This window comes from Amphibalanus amphitrite, unplaced genomic scaffold (assembly GCF_019059575.1).
Source record: "Amphibalanus amphitrite isolate SeventyFive unplaced genomic scaffold, NRLGWU_Aamphi_draft 001128F_arrow, whole genome shotgun sequence".
NCBI lineage: Eukaryota > Metazoa > Arthropoda > Thecostraca > Balanomorpha > Balanidae > Amphibalanus > Amphibalanus amphitrite.
The window spans coordinates 8,121-28,468 of NW_024882622.1; the positions used below are offsets into that span (position 1 = coordinate 8,121).

Here is a 20,348-nt window from a genome sequence, read left to right on the forward strand (position 1 = left end):
GTTGATCAATGTGTAATACCTTTCTTATTCTTTATTTAATGAGCATTTGTTACAAGGCATAGCAAAATTTCTCGATGAGTAAATGGGCGAAAGGAACAAAGCTATATTATTTGGTACCTATATGAATTTATCATGAGTTCCCTATAGTATGGCAACAGGGCAGCAATAAAGAAAAAGTGGCTCAACTTACACTACTACTACTTCTAGCATACGTACTTATACACTACGTACTTTGGCATACGAACCGTACGTACTTTTGGCATACGTACTTTTTACACTACGTACTTTTTCATACGAACTTTTGCGTACGAACATTTGCGTACGTACTTTTGGCATACGTACTTTATACACTACGTACTTTTGCAAACGTACTTTTGCGTACGAACATTTGCGTACGTACTTTTGGCATACGTACTTTATACACTACGTACTTTTGCATACGAACTTTTGCGTACGAACATTTGCGTACGTACTTTTGGCATACGTACATTTTACACTACGTACTTTTGCATACGTACTTTTGCGTACGTACATTTGCGTACGTACTTTTGGCATACGTACTTTATGCACTACGTACTTTTTCATACGTACTTTTGCGTACGAACATTTGCGTACGTACTTTTGACATACGTACTTTATGCACTACGTACTTTTGCATACGTACTTTTACGTACGAACATTTGCGTACGTACTTTTGGCATACGAACTTTAGAGCCTACGTATATTTGCGTACGAACATTTGCATACGTACTTTTGTCCTACGTACTTTAGCGATACGTACTTTAGTCCTAAAATCCTCCTCGGTATAGATGGCGCCGTACGAACGCTGTGTGGACACAGCAGAGGTCTCAGGACGGATGGACCAACTACCTCCTCGGTATAGATGGCGCCGAACGAACGCTGCACAAACACAGAATACAGGTCTCACAACAGGTGGACCAACTACCTCCTCAGGGCTCAGTATAGTTGGTGCCGAACGAACGCTGCACGGCGACAGAGCAGAGGTCAGGATAAAACAGAACATAGGGGTCAGGGAAGCTCAGCAGCAACACTATCAGAAGACATCCAGTGAATGCAACAGAAGAGAGGGGTCAGGGTGGCTCATTACGGACGCTGCGCAGAGACAGAACGGAGAGGTTAGACGAAATGGTATAACTAACGCCTCCATCACTATAGCTCCGCATACACACCAGACGTGAACAGGTCAGCGATCAGGAGTGCTGCCTACGGACGCTGCGTCCTGACGGCTGAGAGGTCAGGGTGGCTGGGAATAAGCACTACATGGCACGCAGCAATACAGTTGGTTGCTGGGCTTTGCTGCTGTAATGGTCGCGAAAATGCTGAAGTGCAAACTTACAAAAATACCATAATTTAAGAGCGGAATCGCCCCGTTCAAGTTATTTTGTGTCTATTAGTCTTGTTTGAAGTCTATGTACTCTACACTTTCAACAGTCTGAATCCCTCCGAAAATATGATACCATCGCCCATGATCGGTACTGAAATCGAATAATAAGGAGCATAATCACTAAGCAGAATACCCGTGCCAGTGACCCGTAAATCACTCGGACGGGAAGGCCGTGGTCATTGGACCACAATCGGCCCCCGTTGTGGCCTATGGCCGGGACCTCAGTGGGTGCGGATACAGGGTGAGCGGCCATTAGCCACTCCCCTGACACTGGCGGTCGGTAACTGGAGGAGGTGCACGGGTGAAAGTGAACACGATAGAACGGCGACGGGGAATGACATGGCTATAACAAAGGACAGGCGACAACTCAGCACACCCATATTGTGGGTATGTCGAGTCCCACAACCATTGGAACGTACGAATATTATGTGTACGTGGTTTCCGTTCATTCAGACGTTGGTGACATTCGCAATTTTTTCCTTTTCATGAGAATAACCATCCCAACTCGAATGTTATGCTCCTAGATCTTCGCTAAATAAAAGAAAGAAATGCCCATAATCGAATTATTTCGGTCCAGTGGGCAATCAAATTTGAATGTTTACGATACGAACACCCGTTTGTAGTTTGTTTAATTAAGATGCACTTTCCGATGTAACTTTTTTCTTCACTGTGTCTGAAAAGGACAAGACGGGCCCCTAACTGAACACACGAATGACACTCCACACATTTTACCTGTATCTTCTCGGAAAAGGCGTGTCGTGACCTCATCCGTATATAGCGGGAGGCATTAGGTGTCTAGTCTCACCCGTACATATATATCGGGGAGAGTATCGCGTCCTCGCCTGTATGATCTGGTAATTCCTCGTGCCCTCACTTGTAGATCAGGAATTCCTGGTGTCCTAATCTGTATCTATCGAGGGAGGCCTCGTGTCCTCACCTGTATATCGGGGAACTCCTTGTGTCCGATGCCCATGGTGGTAAAGTGGGCCACCATCTCTGTTCCGCTGAACACCCGACAGCCCCTGTCAAACTCCTTGTACTGATCCAGCCGGTCGGAGTGTCGGTCCATCCACTGGCTGATGTGAGACAGCATCCGGGCCTGCCGAGTTAGGGACAAAGGCTGAGACAGGCAGAGCACGGCGGGACATCGTCACAGCCCCAGGGAGGGAGGGAGCGGCCCTACCAAATAAAACCACTGAACAATCCGTGGAATAAAACAACACTGATACAACGTGGGGAAAAGAGCGAACATTAGAACATACACAAGTCTTCGAACAGCAACAACCACATTTGTAACAGCCTCAATACGCCCACACACTTATCACTACCCCTAATCCCGCATCCTACCTCCTCACCATATATCACTGCACTAACTCAAGGTGGGTCTGCCGCCCTCCCTCACCAATTCACCATATCCCAGCACCAACTCGAACTGGGTCTGCCGCTGCCCCTCACCATGTCCCTGCACTCGAACTGGGTCTGCCGCTGCCCGGAGGCTGCCTTCTCCAGGTCGCGGATGGCGTCCTGGATGTGCGCCTGCTGGAACGAGCCGCTGGCCGCCTCCCGCGAGCTGTCCTCCACGTTGTGCGCCTCGTCCAGAATCACCACCTGGTTCTTGAGACTGATCTCCATCTGGGTTGGAGATACGGGCGGCGGTGGCTCCGTTAAAGAGTAATCAACGGTAATTGACAGCTGCCATCGGCACTGGAGTAGAAAACAACAGCAAATATCGTGCGTGGCACCTAAAAACAAATCCTCAGAAAACACGTGATGTGCTAAAAAATGCTCTCATATACTTATTTATGCGTCAGGTGTGGACAAAACTTCACATAATTTAAAACCTTAACATCTGCATTACTTGACGATGACGTTGACAACGATGACAATAACATAACCATTGACATCTGCATTGTTCACAGCTTCTGATTGTGTTTCTGTTCTGTCCATCTTTTTTCTGTCTCTCCCTCTCCGCCTCTGCCTCTCCCTCCCTGCTTACTGACTCCCTTATGGAGGGCTCGATCAGGTAGTTGTACGGACAGAACACGATGTCGGCGTCCTCCTTCAGGTTTCGGCCGGCGTAGTAGGGACAGGCGCGGATGCGTCGGCCCAGACCGACCAGCTCCTCCAGCGACCAGGCCTCCGACAGACCCTCCCCGGGTAACTGCTCCTGGTAGCGCAGACGCTGGTTGGCCCGCGTGAAGTAGCCGCACGAGCCCTCCTGGGGACACAGGCTGGGTTAGCGGCCATGGAGGCTAGACAGCAGGGTGCTGAAGTGCGGAACAACTTAGGAGTGAAGCATCCATAAGGCTTCAGTTCTGGAGGGACACCTTTATCTGAAATCACAACACTTCTTTCATTAAATCCGTCACAGTATAGGTACATCATCTGATCATACATGAGATCAAACACGCATACATAATTATACTTCCGTGCTAGCTGCCCACACCCGCCCGCTCTTCAGTCGGCCCCCACGGAGCACACACCTGGTTGTGCGGGTCACGCAGGTCGCGGCAGCCGTCGTTCTTGTTGGCCGAGCGCGACACGTCCGGATGGATGCAGGTGTGGTCCCGACTGGCCAGAATCGTCATCCTGCCGGGAGCACGGCGGGTCTCAACTCCCAGCGCACGGCGGACTCGGGGCACGGCGGACTCGGGACACGGGGTAATGGGACATGGCAGAATCCCAGGTCACGGCGAGATTCAGAGTACAAAGCACTGGGGACACGGCGGGACTAAGGGCTTTGGCAAGTTCAACGCACACTTTCTTTTCAGCATAACTAATAAAGCCGATCGGCATTAAAAAGCCGTATTTTATGTCACTTATTCTACACACACAGTCCAGCAGGATATCACGAAGTCAGCGCGGCTGACATAAAACATGCATATTCGGCCAATATCACTGCCTTATCATAGGGAGCGTGTCCACCAAATAGGAATAAGAGGGCCCTTATTCCTTAGGACTGGGCTTAGAGGCGGATGTATGCTAAAAAGGCGCAGGCTTTGCTCAGAAATGCAATGCATGTTATGCAACACCGAATATGAATGACGCATTTTTTTGCTGCTTGGAATTCACCGGAGTTCATTTCTGGAAAATATGTCGTCACCATAGGAAAACGAAGGCTGTCTCACAAATCACCTTACTTTAAAGGCGGAACACCAAAGAATCAAGATGCAAATACTTGTGCGGCTCAGAGGTCGAACGGCTTGGAAGGAGAGAGGAATTCGACACTGACGGAGATACCTAATTCATCAATGTCAAATACCAGCGGATCCCGCAAAGGCAGCGAACTGGCGAATCCGCGTCGATATAAAATAACGGTAAAACGGTGGCGATGACAACGGCAGGCTTCGACAATTAGGCATATTTCAGAACAGACCAACATAACTAAGCATGAACTAAGCACTAGATACAGGTGTTACAGACTCATACGGTCTGCAGCATAACAGATGTTAACGTTCAATATCTCACTCTAAAAAAAAAAAAAAACAATGGTTCGCTTCATGGAAACGGTGTGATTTGCTGGGTTTGAATCGGGTAGTCATACGGGACTTCCGGTGCTGTGAGTCCCAATTTTTAGTAGAACTCACAGACCAAACCGTGTGAAGGTATTGTAGGGCATACTGACAGATCATTCATGAGTTGATTGAGAGTGGCAGCGACGGGGGGGGGGGGAGTTGCCCACTGGCACGGTTTCTGCTCAGCAAAGGAAATGAATATTAGTACGTAAAAATAAAGGTGTAGCATGGGAATTACACAACAATGCTACTTGAATATGTTTGAAATTTGAATCACTAACTGAATGTGTTTTGTGCCGCTCCGAGCAATAATAAGAAAACAGCTGGGATGTTCCAAATAAACCACCTTCATTTTCCATATAGCGTGCGTCATTTCCACCAAGGCGAGCGCGAAATCTAATGAAATATTTCGTAGCATGTTGATGAGAACATTGGACCACGCCCGACAGCCCACGCCGCCCGGTCCGTCTCAAAATGAGATATATCTGCGCCGCGTGCTGACTCTATTTGGCTCCCTCCGGCTGCGGGCACAATTAAATTCCGGACGCCGGTGCCGCTCGGCCGTGCTCTCCAGACTGGGGAGCGCGCCTCGAGTGGCGCCTCGAGTGGCGCCGAGGGCCGTGCACAATGGGCTCATCCCGAGGGACGTGCCGAGTCGGGCCAATTCAGACGCAGCGCGCGCGGCGCAATGGCCTCTCAGGCCGGCGCCGGCCGCCATCGCCGCCGCCGCCGCCGGCACCGGCCGGTATGCTGACGCACGCACACTGCCCGGGCGGGGGCGGGGGCGGGGGCGGCTGAGTCGTCACCGACACGCAGTCAGCAGCGCGGCGACTTCACACGGCCGAATCACTGGAAATCGGCGATCAGACGGAGTGAGACAAACAGGCGCGCGGCTGCGTCGGCACAGCTGCCGAGTCCAGCGGCGCCACTCAGCAGTGACACGGCATCTGACCGGCCAGATGAAGGGCCGCCCGGGAATTCAAAGGCGATCGCCGACAGATGGACCTAGACTTCACAGGAACCATCTAATACTGCGCAGCACTGGTATAGTGGAAACATAAAAGCAAACGAATTAAATGCCTACCAAGGGAATACACCTACCTCATGTTCGATAGCAAAGAAATATGTTCTAAACATGTAGAATATGTATTTGTGAACATCGTTTTTCCGTTACAAAACATCATTCCCTTCCCTCTATCTCAAAACGGGAAACAAGCACACAAACAATGCTAGGTCCCCACGTCAACGGACTCCTGTTGGAGCCAGCTGGGGCATTCCACGATAGATCGTACCAGGCTCGTCACCCTCATCTCTCAGATTTGGATGAAAATCGGTCCTAGGGGTAATCATAGGCCCCAAAGACGCCTGGCAAAATATCAGACTTCTCAGATCAAAACTTTTTGAGTTATATTGCATTACATTTTTTTAACTTCGGTATGTAACGGTGAGTTTGATGGCCTATAACTCAAGAACGGATTAAGCAACCAACAAAAAGTAAACAACACTAAGCTTGCGATGAATCAAAAATTAATATTACTATTTAAAAATTCCAAAGAAAAAATTTCATTGTTGAGCAAAAACCTTAATCTTTTTTCATTTGCCTCTAATGACTTTTGGGACCAAAATTTTTCACATTTTTATTTTTTCAAAATAATCTTCATGTCATTGCAAATCGACATGCAAAAAATTAGAAAGGTGTTCTTTCTATACGTTCCTCATTTTCCCGCAAACAAAATGAGTTTCGGAGGGGTTGATACGACCCCAGCACGCCGTTTCGCTTCTAATAGAGCTAGAGCCTCGCGGAAAAAACGAGCGTGTGTGCCGTTACAAGTCGCAGCGATTGATACCCGATTTTAAGGTCTCAGGTTAACCGGTAGCGTCTGAGGTCAGGTCACGTGACTGAAGTTACGGGTTCGGTTTTTAGTAAATAACTTCGCAAAAAATGGCCGAAGAGCCGCGATTTTGGCATCATTGTGTTCGCCTAGCTCAGGTGCATCGAATGGTATACCTTTTGCTAGGGTGAGGTCAACTTAAGTAGTTGACCTTGGGTCAAGGTCAGGTCAGAGCCCCTCAGGTCACGAAGCTGGGCAAAGGGTATCATATGGCATATCATTCGATTCGGAAGGTCTTCCTGAGTCCATTGGTGGCTTTTCCGACTCTCTAGCTCCATTTGATCGGGAGTTATTGACGAAAAACTCGTACGACCCTAGTGACGTCATAAATGACGTCACGCAAGGTTAACAATGCAAAAGTAAAGCATTGGACTTTGCAAGGAGTGCATGAAATCACGATACCATGTACGTGGGATAGTTTTAGATCATTCTCGGCGCCAAAATAACAGTTTTTATATTTCCCCATGGATTTATAACAGTGATGTCACGTGACCGACCTGACCTCATGTAACCTTGAAAATTCCCAGATATACAAGTTGTGAGACCTCTGGAGGACACCATGTATGCGTCCTGTAGCTTTCATCTCGGAAAGCTATGGTCATTGGCGTCCAAAACAATGTCAGAACCAAACAGCCTTTTTCACCCTCGCGCTTATAGGAAAGAGGGTTGAATGAACCCTCTTGTCACTTTTTTCAGATGACTCAGACTTGAATTGAAATTTCAGTAACCCGTGATGTCACTAGGCAGCTTTACCACTCCATTTGTAAGCTCCCCTCCCGAAATCACTATTCGAAACCGTTATCGTGACGTAAAATAAATACATTTATAGAAAGAACACCTTCCTAATTTTTTGCATACTTCTTAACAATGAGCCAAATATTTTTTCTAAGAAATAAAAATTCAAAAAAAATTGGTCCCAAAGTCCAAAAAATACAAATGAAAGAAAACTCGATATGTCATATATCAAAAACAGCGTATTTTTCGAAATTTCAAAAATACATATTAATCTCTGTTTCATTGCAAGTTCAATGTTATATAACATTTGGTATTTGAATAATCCGTCTTAGAGTTACAGCCCGCCAAACTTAGCGCTGCAAAGCAAGATCCAAAAAATGTTATACACCATAACTCAAAAAATACTTATCTGATAAGCCTGAAATTGTTACAGGTGGATTCAGAGCCCCTGATTACCCCTGAGACCAATTCTCGTCAAATTCCGAGAGATGAGGGTGTCAAATTGGAAAAAAGTGGTACGATCTATCGTGGAATGCCCCAGCTATGTGTACCTGCCCTATTTTGTGAAAAATGTAGCAATGTCTGGAGCAGCTAACAGTCCTTCATTGATTGATCGCTTACATGACAAGTTCTGCCACCGTGCGCTGTCTTGCACGATCCGTCGACTCCTGTCAACTAAACCTGGCAAAAGGTTCACGTTTGCGGTTGCAATTTTCGCCCAATCGCATTTGCTTCCTGAAAGTGAATTAGTCAGGGAAAAAGCGTCACCCAATTCACACGCAAACAGTGTGTCAGAAAAGGCGCCCGGTCTGCCGCCGGTAGCGCTCGCCGCTGTCGTTTCCGGGCCGCGAAGCCGGTCGTCGCCGCCGTTTTCCTTGTCGACGACCGCAGGTCTGTCACCGCCGGGATACCTGTCGCTGCCGCCGACCGACGGTAGCGCGCTTCTTTTTCAGCTCCACCGGTGTAATGCGAAACTCAGTCTGGCGTGCAGAGCACTCGCTGCATCGGGATGTTTTCCGGATCACACGGCTATTCGGACTAACATGTGAAAATGACACGTCACAGGCCACAGTTACTCGTAAGATGGATGCAGCCTTGGACACCTACGGTCTACACCGCATACGGGTCTAGTAAATCCAATACCAGTAAACAATGTGATAGTTGAATTTGGATAGAAAAGCATTCAGGAACAAGACCTGAAAAACGAGCTTCAATTGCATCGAAAAAAAAATCGGATTAAAAGCAACGCTATAGTAACACTCCGGGCGCTCTAAAAAGACATTTAGGCTTGAGCTGGGATACTGGGAAGGTCGCTTACTTCAATCACCTCCGATAATGGTCGATTTGTTACTGGCAGGGCGACAAAATGACAATGGAACATACTGTCTTTTAGTACCTAATACGGGACAATCATACGGACGTAGTCTTTCAAAAGCATGACTTGAAACTCATAGCAAGTATGAGTAACAGACCACTTGAGTAATATTGCATCGCATGCGCAGTTCGCACGCAGTGCCCGGGTACTCAGGTATCGGGTCATGTGGGTATCAAAAATGTTTGTGCCGATATACAGACTCTGACTGACCTTACGACTTATCTGTCGACATACCTTAAAGGCTAAAGCTCTTTTAGGCACACAAACATATATATTTTGATTACCAGTAGTTGTGTTTCCTAAGCTCTTTGATAGCGATGAATGCCTATTCCAAGCATGAAAATGTGGCCTTTGATGAGTGGCGAATGCCGACTGATCCTCTGCGAACAGCGGCAATCAAACGACAATTCGCACAGCCCAATGTCAGGAGCTCCAAAAATGCACTTGTGTGTGATGCAAAAGACTGTTGAAAAAAAAACTATCACTGCAAATTTCTTAAGCGAGCGCTTGTTCCATTTCTTACAAGTTGGTTAAAAAAGTCGATGGACAAGTAAAAATATCAAATATTTCATAGCCTGACTTTCGGTTACATCTCCGTTAGACCGCCGCAAAAAAAGTAGCGAATTGGTACGCACATTCAGATAAGAAATGTAGCAACGGAACGAGGGACCAATGACGTGTCAATATCATTTTCAAGGCCCACAAGATTCGGAGCAAAGACTTTTTAGTGTCATTAACCAATGACCAGACGTCTGTATTGCTTCCTTTTCTTGATCGGTTGGTAGTCGCTCGGTACCTATAAGCTGTGTGGCCTGGTCTTGCCAATCTTTCCGATTCCCAAACAAAATGAAATAAAGACGAAAGTAAATAAGGCTTAGATATATTTTTATATTTAATATTGGTATGTTTAATAATCTGTCTGGTAGGCACGCACGCCGGTCTGTCTGTTCTACCACCCTCAGCCCCGCTCACAGCGGCCGTCGCTGCAGCTGCCCCGGTCCCGTGCAGCCATCGTCACCGAGCGGCGGCGGCGGCGGCGGCGGACGCCATGCTGCCAATCAATAGCGCCGGCTGCGATTGGTCGCCGCCGACCGCCCCCCGCCGAGCGCGCCGCTAGCACCCTTCATTCGCAGCCCCCCATCCCCCGCCGTCTGTCGGCCGGGATGAAAGCGTGGCCCGCCGGCGGTGGCCGCCGCCGCTTTGAGCCGAGCACAATGCCGGGTGGGCTCGGGTTCAGTGAGCGGCGCTATTGAGCGCCGAGGGCGCCGGGCCGGCCGCCACCTCCGGACACCGCCGGCGTCGGCAGCGGCGCGCCCCGTGTGAGCGCCGGCCGCAGCCCGACGACTCGGCCTTGGGCTGGGGGCGCCGGCGGTGATGGCGGCACCCATGGCGCCCAATAGCCGCTATTGATTGGTGTCCCGAGAGGTGCACCGTGAAAGGAGCGGGCGCCGCTGCCCCCCGCCCCCGGTCGCGCCCCGCCCGGTCCTCTCAATGCGCCACGCCGAGCAGACACACCGGGCCAGCGCGATCGCAATCCGATCTCCGATCAGACAGGATGAATGTTAAATGGTGGGGAAATTCAGACGGAGGGGATCGAAGGTCTTTTGATCGCTTTATGCGTCATGCTGTTACCATACCTCGTGTATGCTGGCAGCACGTCTTATGTTCCAAATTTAGATTTGTAAAAAGGTACCAATGAATGAGCTTCAGTAACTCGGAATACTAGTTTTTTTTTTCTTTCTTCTCTTTGCCAGACATCACTCTACCTCATGAATATGTTGCCTTGTATTCATAGGTGTGAGGAGCCCGTTTAGCTTTCTACGTAAGGAACTATGTTATGCTAACCGCGACTGGAATTGTCAAGACACAACCATAAACGGCGCAAATATTTTCCCACAAGATCGTACCAAGCGTAGATTATCATGAAAAACATTACACACAAAATAAAGTGACATCTATTCAAAACTGGTTAAAAATGAGCAATACCCTGTAGGACACAGCATTACCGGGCGACTGGTATCGGTCGGAGGCCGCATCCCAGCCAGCGCCGCTATGACAGCGAGTACAACTATGAACGGATATGTCAACACAAAGTCAGCAGGCCACAAAACAAGGTCAAAATAACAATAAATTGCAGTCCCAAGACAGGGAACACGTCCCGACCTGGTATGGCGGATGTGCTGAGAAAATACCCAGAACTGAAGCTGTACCGCAGAAACTTCTTTTGGGGTATGACACCGGGAAAATAGCGCAACGGACAAGCTGGACTTGGAATGTTAGCAGAGAACACAGTACACATTGAACATTGCCGAAATACTGCTTATTGCTTTCGGAAATGACATTCCGAATAAAACTCAGCAAAACAAAAGGATGTGAATTGCTCAAAATAAAAAAGAAAGAAGATAGAACACCTCGAATTAAATCTAACTATCGATACATGAGGGAGCGCAAAAGCTTGGCGGAAACGCATCACGAAGTTCAGCGCCCGGTTGACAATATCCATAGAAACATTTACCTTACCTTACGGTCATTGGGATTGAGATCAGGCCAGATACCTGTACACGTACTGCAGGCCCAGCTCTTATCCCAAGTGAAAATGATGTCAGCTAAAAGTGAAGACAAGAGCGAAAATGTCGTACTCACTTTGCATGTTTGTAGTTGGTTCTTCGCAGCTCCCGTGTGATTTGAGCGATTTGTTTGTGAGTCCGTGTTCCGAAATATATCTTCGGCTTCCTGCAACAAATAAGAGAGTTGTAAAAGGTTTCGTTTTAAAATATATTAAGACATTTACGACATACATTAAGGCGAGCGCTACGACAAATGCAATATCATTTGCACGTGCAAATCAGAGGCAGCAGAATTGACATTGTCAGCTCAATCCAATATCAATTATTCAGTGACGAAGAGGCCGTGAGTATCGGCGGTGTCGCCTTGTCGATCATTACAGCGGGGTCGGATGTGACAACTGACTGACATTGCAGTGGTTTTGTGAATGCTAATGGGATTATGCCGTTGTGACATTTGTCTGCCTCTCATCCCACTCCGAAAATCAATCACGGGCTTACAAAATCGACACAACGTCCTCAAAGCGCAGCGTCTCTCGAATACTCCTTCAACGAGCCATCAGGTCATATGCAAGGATAGGAGACACGAGTGGTATGTACCGCAGTGAATACACTAAGTGCCGGTAATTACGTAAGGTCGAGTCTCAGAGAAAAGATAATAAGCAATCGATAAACAGCTGAGCGTACAGACAATCCTTCCTACATAGGATATGATCACACTTCTTCAGGTCAGGTCATTGACCCTTGATGACCTCGGTTCACTTTTTCGAGCTGTAAATATTTCTAAGCTAGTTTTTGGAGCTGAATTTGAATTTAGCAACCATTTGAACATTTACGAAGTAGTTTTGGTGCCTTCGTAACATGTTACGAAGCTGTCAGAGGCGGTTGACACGTAGGTACTACGAAATCCCGTCACGACCCCTACTGGTTGACCTGACCTGACCTGACCCGACCTGGTCTACATGCATGAAGACATCATCTATGATCAAAACTAACACGATATTTGTGATCAGCACCCCGAAAAACCCCTTAGCAGCCACACTTCACGATTTTCTAACAGGTCCCGATTTTCCCGACTTTGGGTCATTGACCTGACCTGGAAGGTCAACCAATGACCTAGGACCTTAAAATTGGGTATCATCGGCTTCCTCTCGTCACGGGCAACACGCTCGTTTTTTCCGCGAAACTCTAGCTCGATCAGGGGCCAAACGGCAAGGGAGGGGGGTCCAACCGACCAACCCCCCTACACATTAGAAGCTGGCAAACGCCGCACACATGCGAGGGTTAAAATGTGTATAAAATGTATCACAACTAAAATACAAGCCAAAGCAAAGGGCCAATCGCAACACTGGTTAGCGGCGCGCTCCCAAATCACCGTCACCAGCCCCAAGAGAAGCACCGGTAAGTGCGGCGCTAAAACCGCCCCAGCCCGCAGTGCAACCGGCTCAGTGCGGGAGCGGCAGCCCGCAGTCATGACCGGCACAGTGCGGGAGCATTAGCCCGCAGTCCTGACCGGCACAGTACGGGAGCGTCAGCCCGCAGTCCCGACCGGCACAGTACCTACCCACGGGAGGCCATGTCGCCTGGGAGCGGCCGTGTTCAGCGCCCAGTAACCAGAGACGTCAGCCGGCACCGCTCATTACTGGCCAGACAGCGGCGGACAAAGCGGACACTTCCGGACACAGGCGGTTTGATGTGGCCGCGCGGCCGGAACCGGTCCAGGGGATACCAACCGAGAGGACTGGAGAGGAGTGGGGCCGTCTCACTGTAGGCCGGCAGCCTGAAAAAGCGCTAGAAATTCCCCCAAACTGACTGTCCGCAATATGAACAAAATAGGTATCATTTAATCCCAAATTGATCGAAGAATACGATTCCGATGCTAGTTTTGCCCTAAGGTCAAAATTGAGGTCGTCAGTTGTCACCAAACACAAGACAATTTAGACTCTCTATAGGCCACCACATTTACCGATTTTAATGATGAACTTTAGTGGTAATTTATTAGTTGACCAATCGTCGTTTTGAACGAAATTTCCTGTCACACTAGTTCAGGGCACTGTTGTTCACTGTGCCAACATCATTCTGACATATTGCATCGCTTTTCTGCAAGATAAGCTAGCTGTTTGCAAGCAGCTGCAAGACGTAATTTAAAATCATATCCAATTTTTTAATTAGACTTTTATAAAAACGTTATTTCGAGCGGCTAAAAATGAACATTTCATACTAGCCTCTGATTACTCATCTTTTGTTCCATATAGGTGCTTTGCTGCTTTTCCCTGCTACTTTTCGAGATATGCGCCAGTAAACCACATGATGTAGGGGCAATTGTCACCTCGCCGCTCTACTGAAGGCCCGGCGCTCTTTAAAACGCTGGAAGTTGTGAAAAACAAACGCTTATAATCTAAATGAAATATATGTCCCTGAGCTCAGAATTGATCAACGCACACAATGCTGTCAACATTTCTGGGCCAAACTCAAAAATTCAGTCATTATTAACCCCTAAACACAAGTCAGGGATAATCAACAACAACTTGCTCTTTAGTTAGACTTTTTGAGAAATGTTATTTCGAGCCGTTAAAAATGGCCATGCCATACAAACCACCAATCATCTTTCTGTCATGCCCTACTCGCAATTTTTGCTAATGCCTGTGACTCTTCGAGGTCACGTGACCTCACCATTAAAAGTGAATGGGGAAATAAGGAAACTGTTGTTTTTGCGCATGGAATGATTTCAAACTATCTCAAGCACACGGAATTGTGATTTCGTGCACTCCTTGCGAGATCCGATGCTTTACTTTTGCATTTTTGACCTTCCGTGACGTCATTTATGACGTCACACCGGTCATAGGAGTTTCTCGTCAATAACTCATGATCAAATTGAGCCAGCGACTCGGGAAAGCCACCAATGGACTCGGGAAGACCTCCCGAATCGAATGATATGCGATACGACCTCCTCCGATTAAGTTCGTGGCCTGATGGGCTCTGAACTGACCTTGACTCGAGGTCAATACCTTAAGTTGACCTCACCCGAACAAAAAGTATACCATTCGACGCGCCTGAGCCAGGCGAACACGATGGTGCCAAAATCGCTGCTCTGCGGCCATTTTTTGCAAAATTATTTGCCAAAAACCAAACCCTACCTTGGGCTTTTTGACTTCACCTCAGAGGTTACCGGTTGACCTGGGACCTTTAAATCGGGTATCAATCGTTCCGCCTTGAAACGGCGCACACGCTTGTTTTTTCCGCGAGGCTCTAGCTCCATTAGGGGCGAAACGGCAAAAAGGGGTCGTACCAACCCTCCCCCCTCGGCCGGCCGAGGGGGTGGGGGTCCGACAATAGGTCCGGCGAGGGTTAAGCAGCCCCACTTCGTTTTTAGCATGTTTGCTTGTCACTGAGATCAACAACTCAATCACAAATAATTTCTAGCACTTTTCCGGACCCCCGGCCCAGTGTGCGTCTGGGCCGTCATATAGTGTCCGGGTTGGAGCGAGATGGCGCCAAAATGTACATCTGAAGTGCAGCGAGATTGTGTTGGGCTGTTATATTATGCATTGTGTAATTTAGCATCATATTGACTGAATGGGATATGGCGAAAAGCACTGGCAATGTCTGAGACACAGTAAGGTTGACTGATATCACCTGCGGTGGTTAAGATCAAACGAGGTTACTACTTACCTCATGTCTGGTATAGAAGGGTTCAGGGATAATGGTCGGATTCAATTGGAATCAGAAACGGTCACCATGTTAGCTCGGCACTGAGGTAGCTATTAGTCATGTCAGAGGGACGATATATATCAATGTATTTCTATGTATCTATGTATTTTATTATAAGCTCCACCATGACAAAAAGTGATTGCCTATAAGACAGTCAGTAAAATGAGATATCAGCAATGTCACAGAAAAGTGCGCTGTGTTACAACCATATCGCAGTTACTCACTTGAGTCTTTTCTTTCGTCCGTTCTGCAGTCCATTCTCGTCCCCAACGTCGGATATTGATGTGTCCATCATAGACACATCCGGGGCGATCTGAAACAAACGCAAACGATAAATAGTGCAGGATACTGCCGGTTCAGAAGGCGCCTCTCGGGGTCCATTGCTTCTCAGCGGCAGTCCAATACCTTGCATCGATTCAAGTGGCTCAAATACTACTCCATTCTCAATCAAACAGCAGTCAGTCAGCCTAACTTACAGCGGTTATATTTAACCACATCTCTTTTTTATTATCTCGTCCTTCCCTACTGGCTCGCTGTATCAGTTACCACAAAAACACGAGCAAGTACCTAAATAACGAGCATTAGAACTGGATTTTGCGTTAGCTCAAAAATGAGATGTCTCTACTTGTTCATGCATTTGCGGTAATTGTCCAGTGTCCGTATCAGTGTCTGAAGTAGCGTCCAGGACCCCCCTAGAGCCCTGGGTCGGCCCTCACCGGCGGCGCGGTCCGCAGTCTCTTCTCGGCCATTGTCTGAAAGTCGTCCTCATCACCGTCCCAGCCTGCAACATCAAACGGGGCGCTGAATGCCACACCAGCAGCCGGCGCATTGGACCGCGGCGCGCTCACTTCAGCACCGGCGGCGGAGCGGCGACGGGCTTCATCAGCAGCGGCGCTCATCAGACCCCCTCCCACCTACCCCTCCCACACGGCGAGCTCGTCTCTGATTATCTCCGCCGGGGAGCGGAGTGCCGGCCCCGCGCCGCGCGCGGGCTCGCAGCCTCCGCTCCACCCTCAGCTCTTGGAAGAGGAAAATCGCGTCAGCCGTGCCGGTGGCCGCCCGCGGCGACAGCGCGGGGCGTTGCCATGGTGACGAGAGCAGCACCGGCGGCGCCTCCCCGTCTCTCTGCCCGCCTGCCTCTCCCTCCCCGGGGGACAGCTCTCAGCCCGCCGCACACTGGTCGGAAACGCCCTTACGAGAGGCCACGGGTGATTCCGGAGTTTCGGATTATTTTTGATATAGATCGATTTGAAATTGATCAAATTATTGTACTTAGGCCAAAAAAACTAATCCGGGTGACCAAAATTAACTGTAATCAGCCCCCGAAGATGGGGTATCCCAGAACTCGGAAACTGACGCAGAGCAAGAGGTTTCTTGAGCCGGATATTCAGAGTCTTATTGCTGCTAGACACCAAATTGAAATCCCACATATTATGCATCAAAATGTTCGTTATGAAGTTGCCGACTGGTCAGTGCAAAATTTTTGGTATACTTTTTCCCTAGCTAAGATGTACTGTAGCTTTTTTATGAAGGCTCTCCTACAGTGATTCTGGAATATAACTGCAAAGTTTAGGTAAGGAAACAACAGGTAGTCCCATCTAGTCCCACTCTGATTTTTTGTGAGATGAAGCAGGATTTAAACTTACACCAGGGCAACATAAAAGCTAACTGCGCATATTTGCGCAAAATTTGCAGGAGCCGCTCTTCCTACCCAACTACCGCCCGCCCCGCCCCAGTTTCGGCTCGGCCGCCGCGCCCGGCTTACGCTGACCTGTGTGGCCTGCACGCATCCATTGGGTAGTTGACTGGTCGTTAAAAACAGATGCGCTTGAGTTTATGCATTTTGTGAAAAGCGCATTTTATGTATGCATTTATGTATGTATTGAAATCATAAGCCTTCCACATATTGCGTGGCGATTACGGCTTGCATTTAGAGAGCCTTGCTATTGACAACCATCACTCGGCTGAAGAAAGTGGAAATTGAAACCTTCGTGAATATAAGACGCTGCAAATATAGGACACCTGTCACTGACGTCGGGTTACCATTTATATACACTGTGGGGTTACCTTGGGCCGTCTTTTAACATTAGATCACAATTCCGGTATTTAACCCTGGCCGGACCGATTGGTTTTCTATATTGACCGGGGAGGGTTGGTACAACTGGGTACAACTCCCTCGCCGTTTCGCCTCTAATTGAGCTAGAGCCTCGCGGAAAAAAACAAGCTTGTGTGCCGTTATAAGACGCAACAATTAGGTACTACCCGATTTTAAGGTCTTAGGTCAGCCAGTGACCTCTTAAGTCAGGTAAGTGCCACAAGGCACGGGCTCGGTTTTACGTTAATTACTTTGCCAAAAATGGTCGCACTGCCGCGATTTTGGCATCATCGTGTTTGTCTAGCTCAGGCGCGTTGAATGATATACTTGGTGTTCGGGTGAAGTCAACTTAAGGTGCTAACCTCGGGTCAAGGTCAGGTCGGAGCCCCTCAGGTCACGAAAATGGTTGAAGGAGGTCATATCGCATATCATTCGATTCGGCAGCTCTTCCTGAGTCCAATGGTGGCTTTCCCGACTCTCTAGCTCCATCTGATCAGGAGTTATTGACGAAAAACTTATATGGCCTTAGTGACGTCATAAATGACGTCACGCAAAGTCAACAATGCTTAAGTGAAGCACTGGACCTTGCAAGGAGTGCATGAAACCATTCCCGGTGCCCGAATAGCAGCTCCCAATTTCCCTTGTTGACTTAAAGTGGTGCTAGATCCTGTATTTTACTCAATTATGACGTCATAACTTAACAGATTCACGTCATATATTTAGTGCTTGACATCCAAATGATAGCTTACATATGACAGAGAAGGTATGCAAAGTTTTATGAAGTTTGCTTCACTAGTTGTGGAATAACAAGCAGAAAACTTTTGCGGATAGGCCGCTGGCCTCTCGCTGGAGCGTTTCCGACCAGTGTGCGCCGGGCCGCCCGGCACGACAGAGCTGGCTAATTTTGCGCCATCAAAGCGCGCCCGGCGGCTGCGGCGAGGACTGAGGCGCCGCCGTCGGAGCCAATACCGGGGGTGGAGGGAGCCAGACGGCACAGAGGCGAGACAGATTCGGTCTGGGGAAATACAGATATGGTGGCGAGGTATAAGGTCTGAGGATCGAGAGATATGGTGGCGAGACACCCAGTTTGAGAATCTGGAGTGGCTTGACAAGAGTCTGGGGATTGAGAGTGGCAGATCACAGGCACTGGCGGTAGTGTAAGGTGGCGAGACTGGCTTACACGATGCTAAAATGTAAATAGGAGCAGTGCAGTACATACAGCAGAGATAATTCGGAAAAGCCAATACAGCATACCCGAGTAAATGCGAATGTACGCCGTCTGAAGCTAGATAGGTAATTGCCGCATACATGTGAAAGGGAAACTAGCTACGAAAGTCATACGGCACTTGTGTGTTGGGTGTTACCTGCCCCCGGCGCGGCTGCGGCGGCCGGGGGCCCGGCACCGGTCCATCCCGGCCCGCCCTCGGCACCGGGTCTGGGTGACGGGTCACTGAGTCCCGCCGCTGCTGAGGCTGCTCCTCCTGCTGCCGCCGCTGCCGCTGCGGGGTCGGTCCGGAGCTGGGGAATCTCCCGCAGCATCAGCTCCTGGGTCTGAGCTGATGGCAGAACCACAGGGAGGGCGGAGACCACGGAGCGTCAGAGCTGGGACGGCCATTTTTAGGCACACCTTCCGACCGACAGAGCCGAGACGGGAAACGGCGCCACCAGTGATCCGCTGTCGGTTGGTAACTGATGTTCTTAATATTTGAAGGGCCTAACATGAATTCTACGCAGAAAATGATATGGCTCAACACGCATGCTCCATAACGCTTAAAACGAAATTTATTTCTTGTCTTGACATATGAACACCTCATAAACTGAATACATGAACTGTTAGGTGAATATGATGGCAATGTCACAACAGCCCGGACGATAGAAATGGAATTCGAATACAGTCACAATCCCAGGTATGCCATAGATTCTTTACCTCTCTCCTCCATGTCGAGTTTTCGGTTGTACTCGTCAACTCTCTCTGAAAACAAGACACGACAATCAGAGACTGACAAGTGGCAATATAAATGACTCGCCAATTTTATCTGGAAACAAAAATACACGACAATCAGACTGCCAAGGCGCATGACATAGCAGAGGAAAATCAACACTAGTCCTTGTCATGAACTGTAGGGTGCGGAACAGTGGATAGGCACTCAGCTGGTATCAGCATACGACTTCTGCAGGAAAACAGCAACTGAGGGAATGATGTACTTATGAAGCGAATGTAAAAATTTGAATTTAAATCAAGGTTATAATTTATAAAACAATCACTCCCAGTACAAATGCCAGCTGCATAAATTGCAACACAAGAGAGCATATGATGTGATGCTTCGGTGCTATCAAAACAAAGCCATTTACTCAATCTTAAAAGGAAAATAAAAAACGCATTTTATATTAACTCTGTTACGCCACATATACTCCCGAAAAAACGAAATTATTTTGTAACAGTGGTCTGAAAAGCTTAAAAGCTGTTGTAATAGGGGAAATCCAAGAGTTTGTTTACGTTTATCGAGCAGAGTGAAGGGAGTGAAATTAAAAATAGCGGAGATACAAACCACACCACTCGACAACACCAAACACTACTAAAAATTGGAGACTTATGCAATTATATCCGGGTACACATGAATTGAATAAATGACGTTCAAGTCCATGGAAACTGAGCTGGTACAAAAAGAGAAACAGTCGATCTCCGTTCTTGACTAGGTAGGGTAGGGTGGGGTAATTTGAACATGTGGGGCAATTTCAACATTAATTATAAGTTAATGTTTGAAGTTTGAACACTGGGAGTTATAATTTGATCTTAAAGAGTGGACTTAAAACTTTGACAATTGGTCAAGGTCATGACCTGACCGGAAAATGTCGTGTTGCATATCAGTCGATCCGTATTGTCAAGCTGAACACATCTAAGGTGTTTCTATTGCTCTAGATTGCCTCTATAAAAAGTTATTAGCGAAATGTTGCAAACTGTTACATAGGGTAGGGTGGGGTAATTTGAACATGTGGGGCAATTTGAACATAGTGTGAAAAACACAAAATTACGGAAAATCCATAAGTGGCATGAC

At 48.0% G+C, this 20,348-nt stretch overlaps 1 protein-coding gene across 1 annotated transcript in view; it reads right to left on the reverse strand.

Moving 5' to 3' along the window:
* Positions 1-781: 781 nt before the first annotated feature.
* The window catches only part of LOC122370380 (Fanconi anemia group J protein-like), a gene marked incomplete at its 3' end in the record, with an annotated part of 114,434 nt that continues 94,867 nt past the window's right edge, over positions 782-20,348 (reverse strand). Inside the window, exons 5-14 of the mRNA XM_043345930.1 lie at positions 19,220-19,264; positions 18,657-18,848; positions 15,914-15,978; positions 15,422-15,510; positions 11,566-11,655; positions 3,889-3,994; positions 3,402-3,623; positions 2,861-3,037; positions 2,343-2,504; positions 782-826 (exon numbers count right to left, since the gene is read on the reverse strand). Coding sequence (XP_043201865.1) covers positions 782-826; positions 2,343-2,504; positions 2,861-3,037; positions 3,402-3,623; positions 3,889-3,994; positions 11,566-11,655; positions 15,422-15,510; positions 15,914-15,978; positions 18,657-18,848; positions 19,220-19,264 — 1,193 coding nt within the window. The remainder of the gene's footprint in view (positions 827-2,342; positions 2,505-2,860; positions 3,038-3,401; positions 3,624-3,888; positions 3,995-11,565; positions 11,656-15,421; positions 15,511-15,913; positions 15,979-18,656; positions 18,849-19,219; positions 19,265-20,348) is intronic.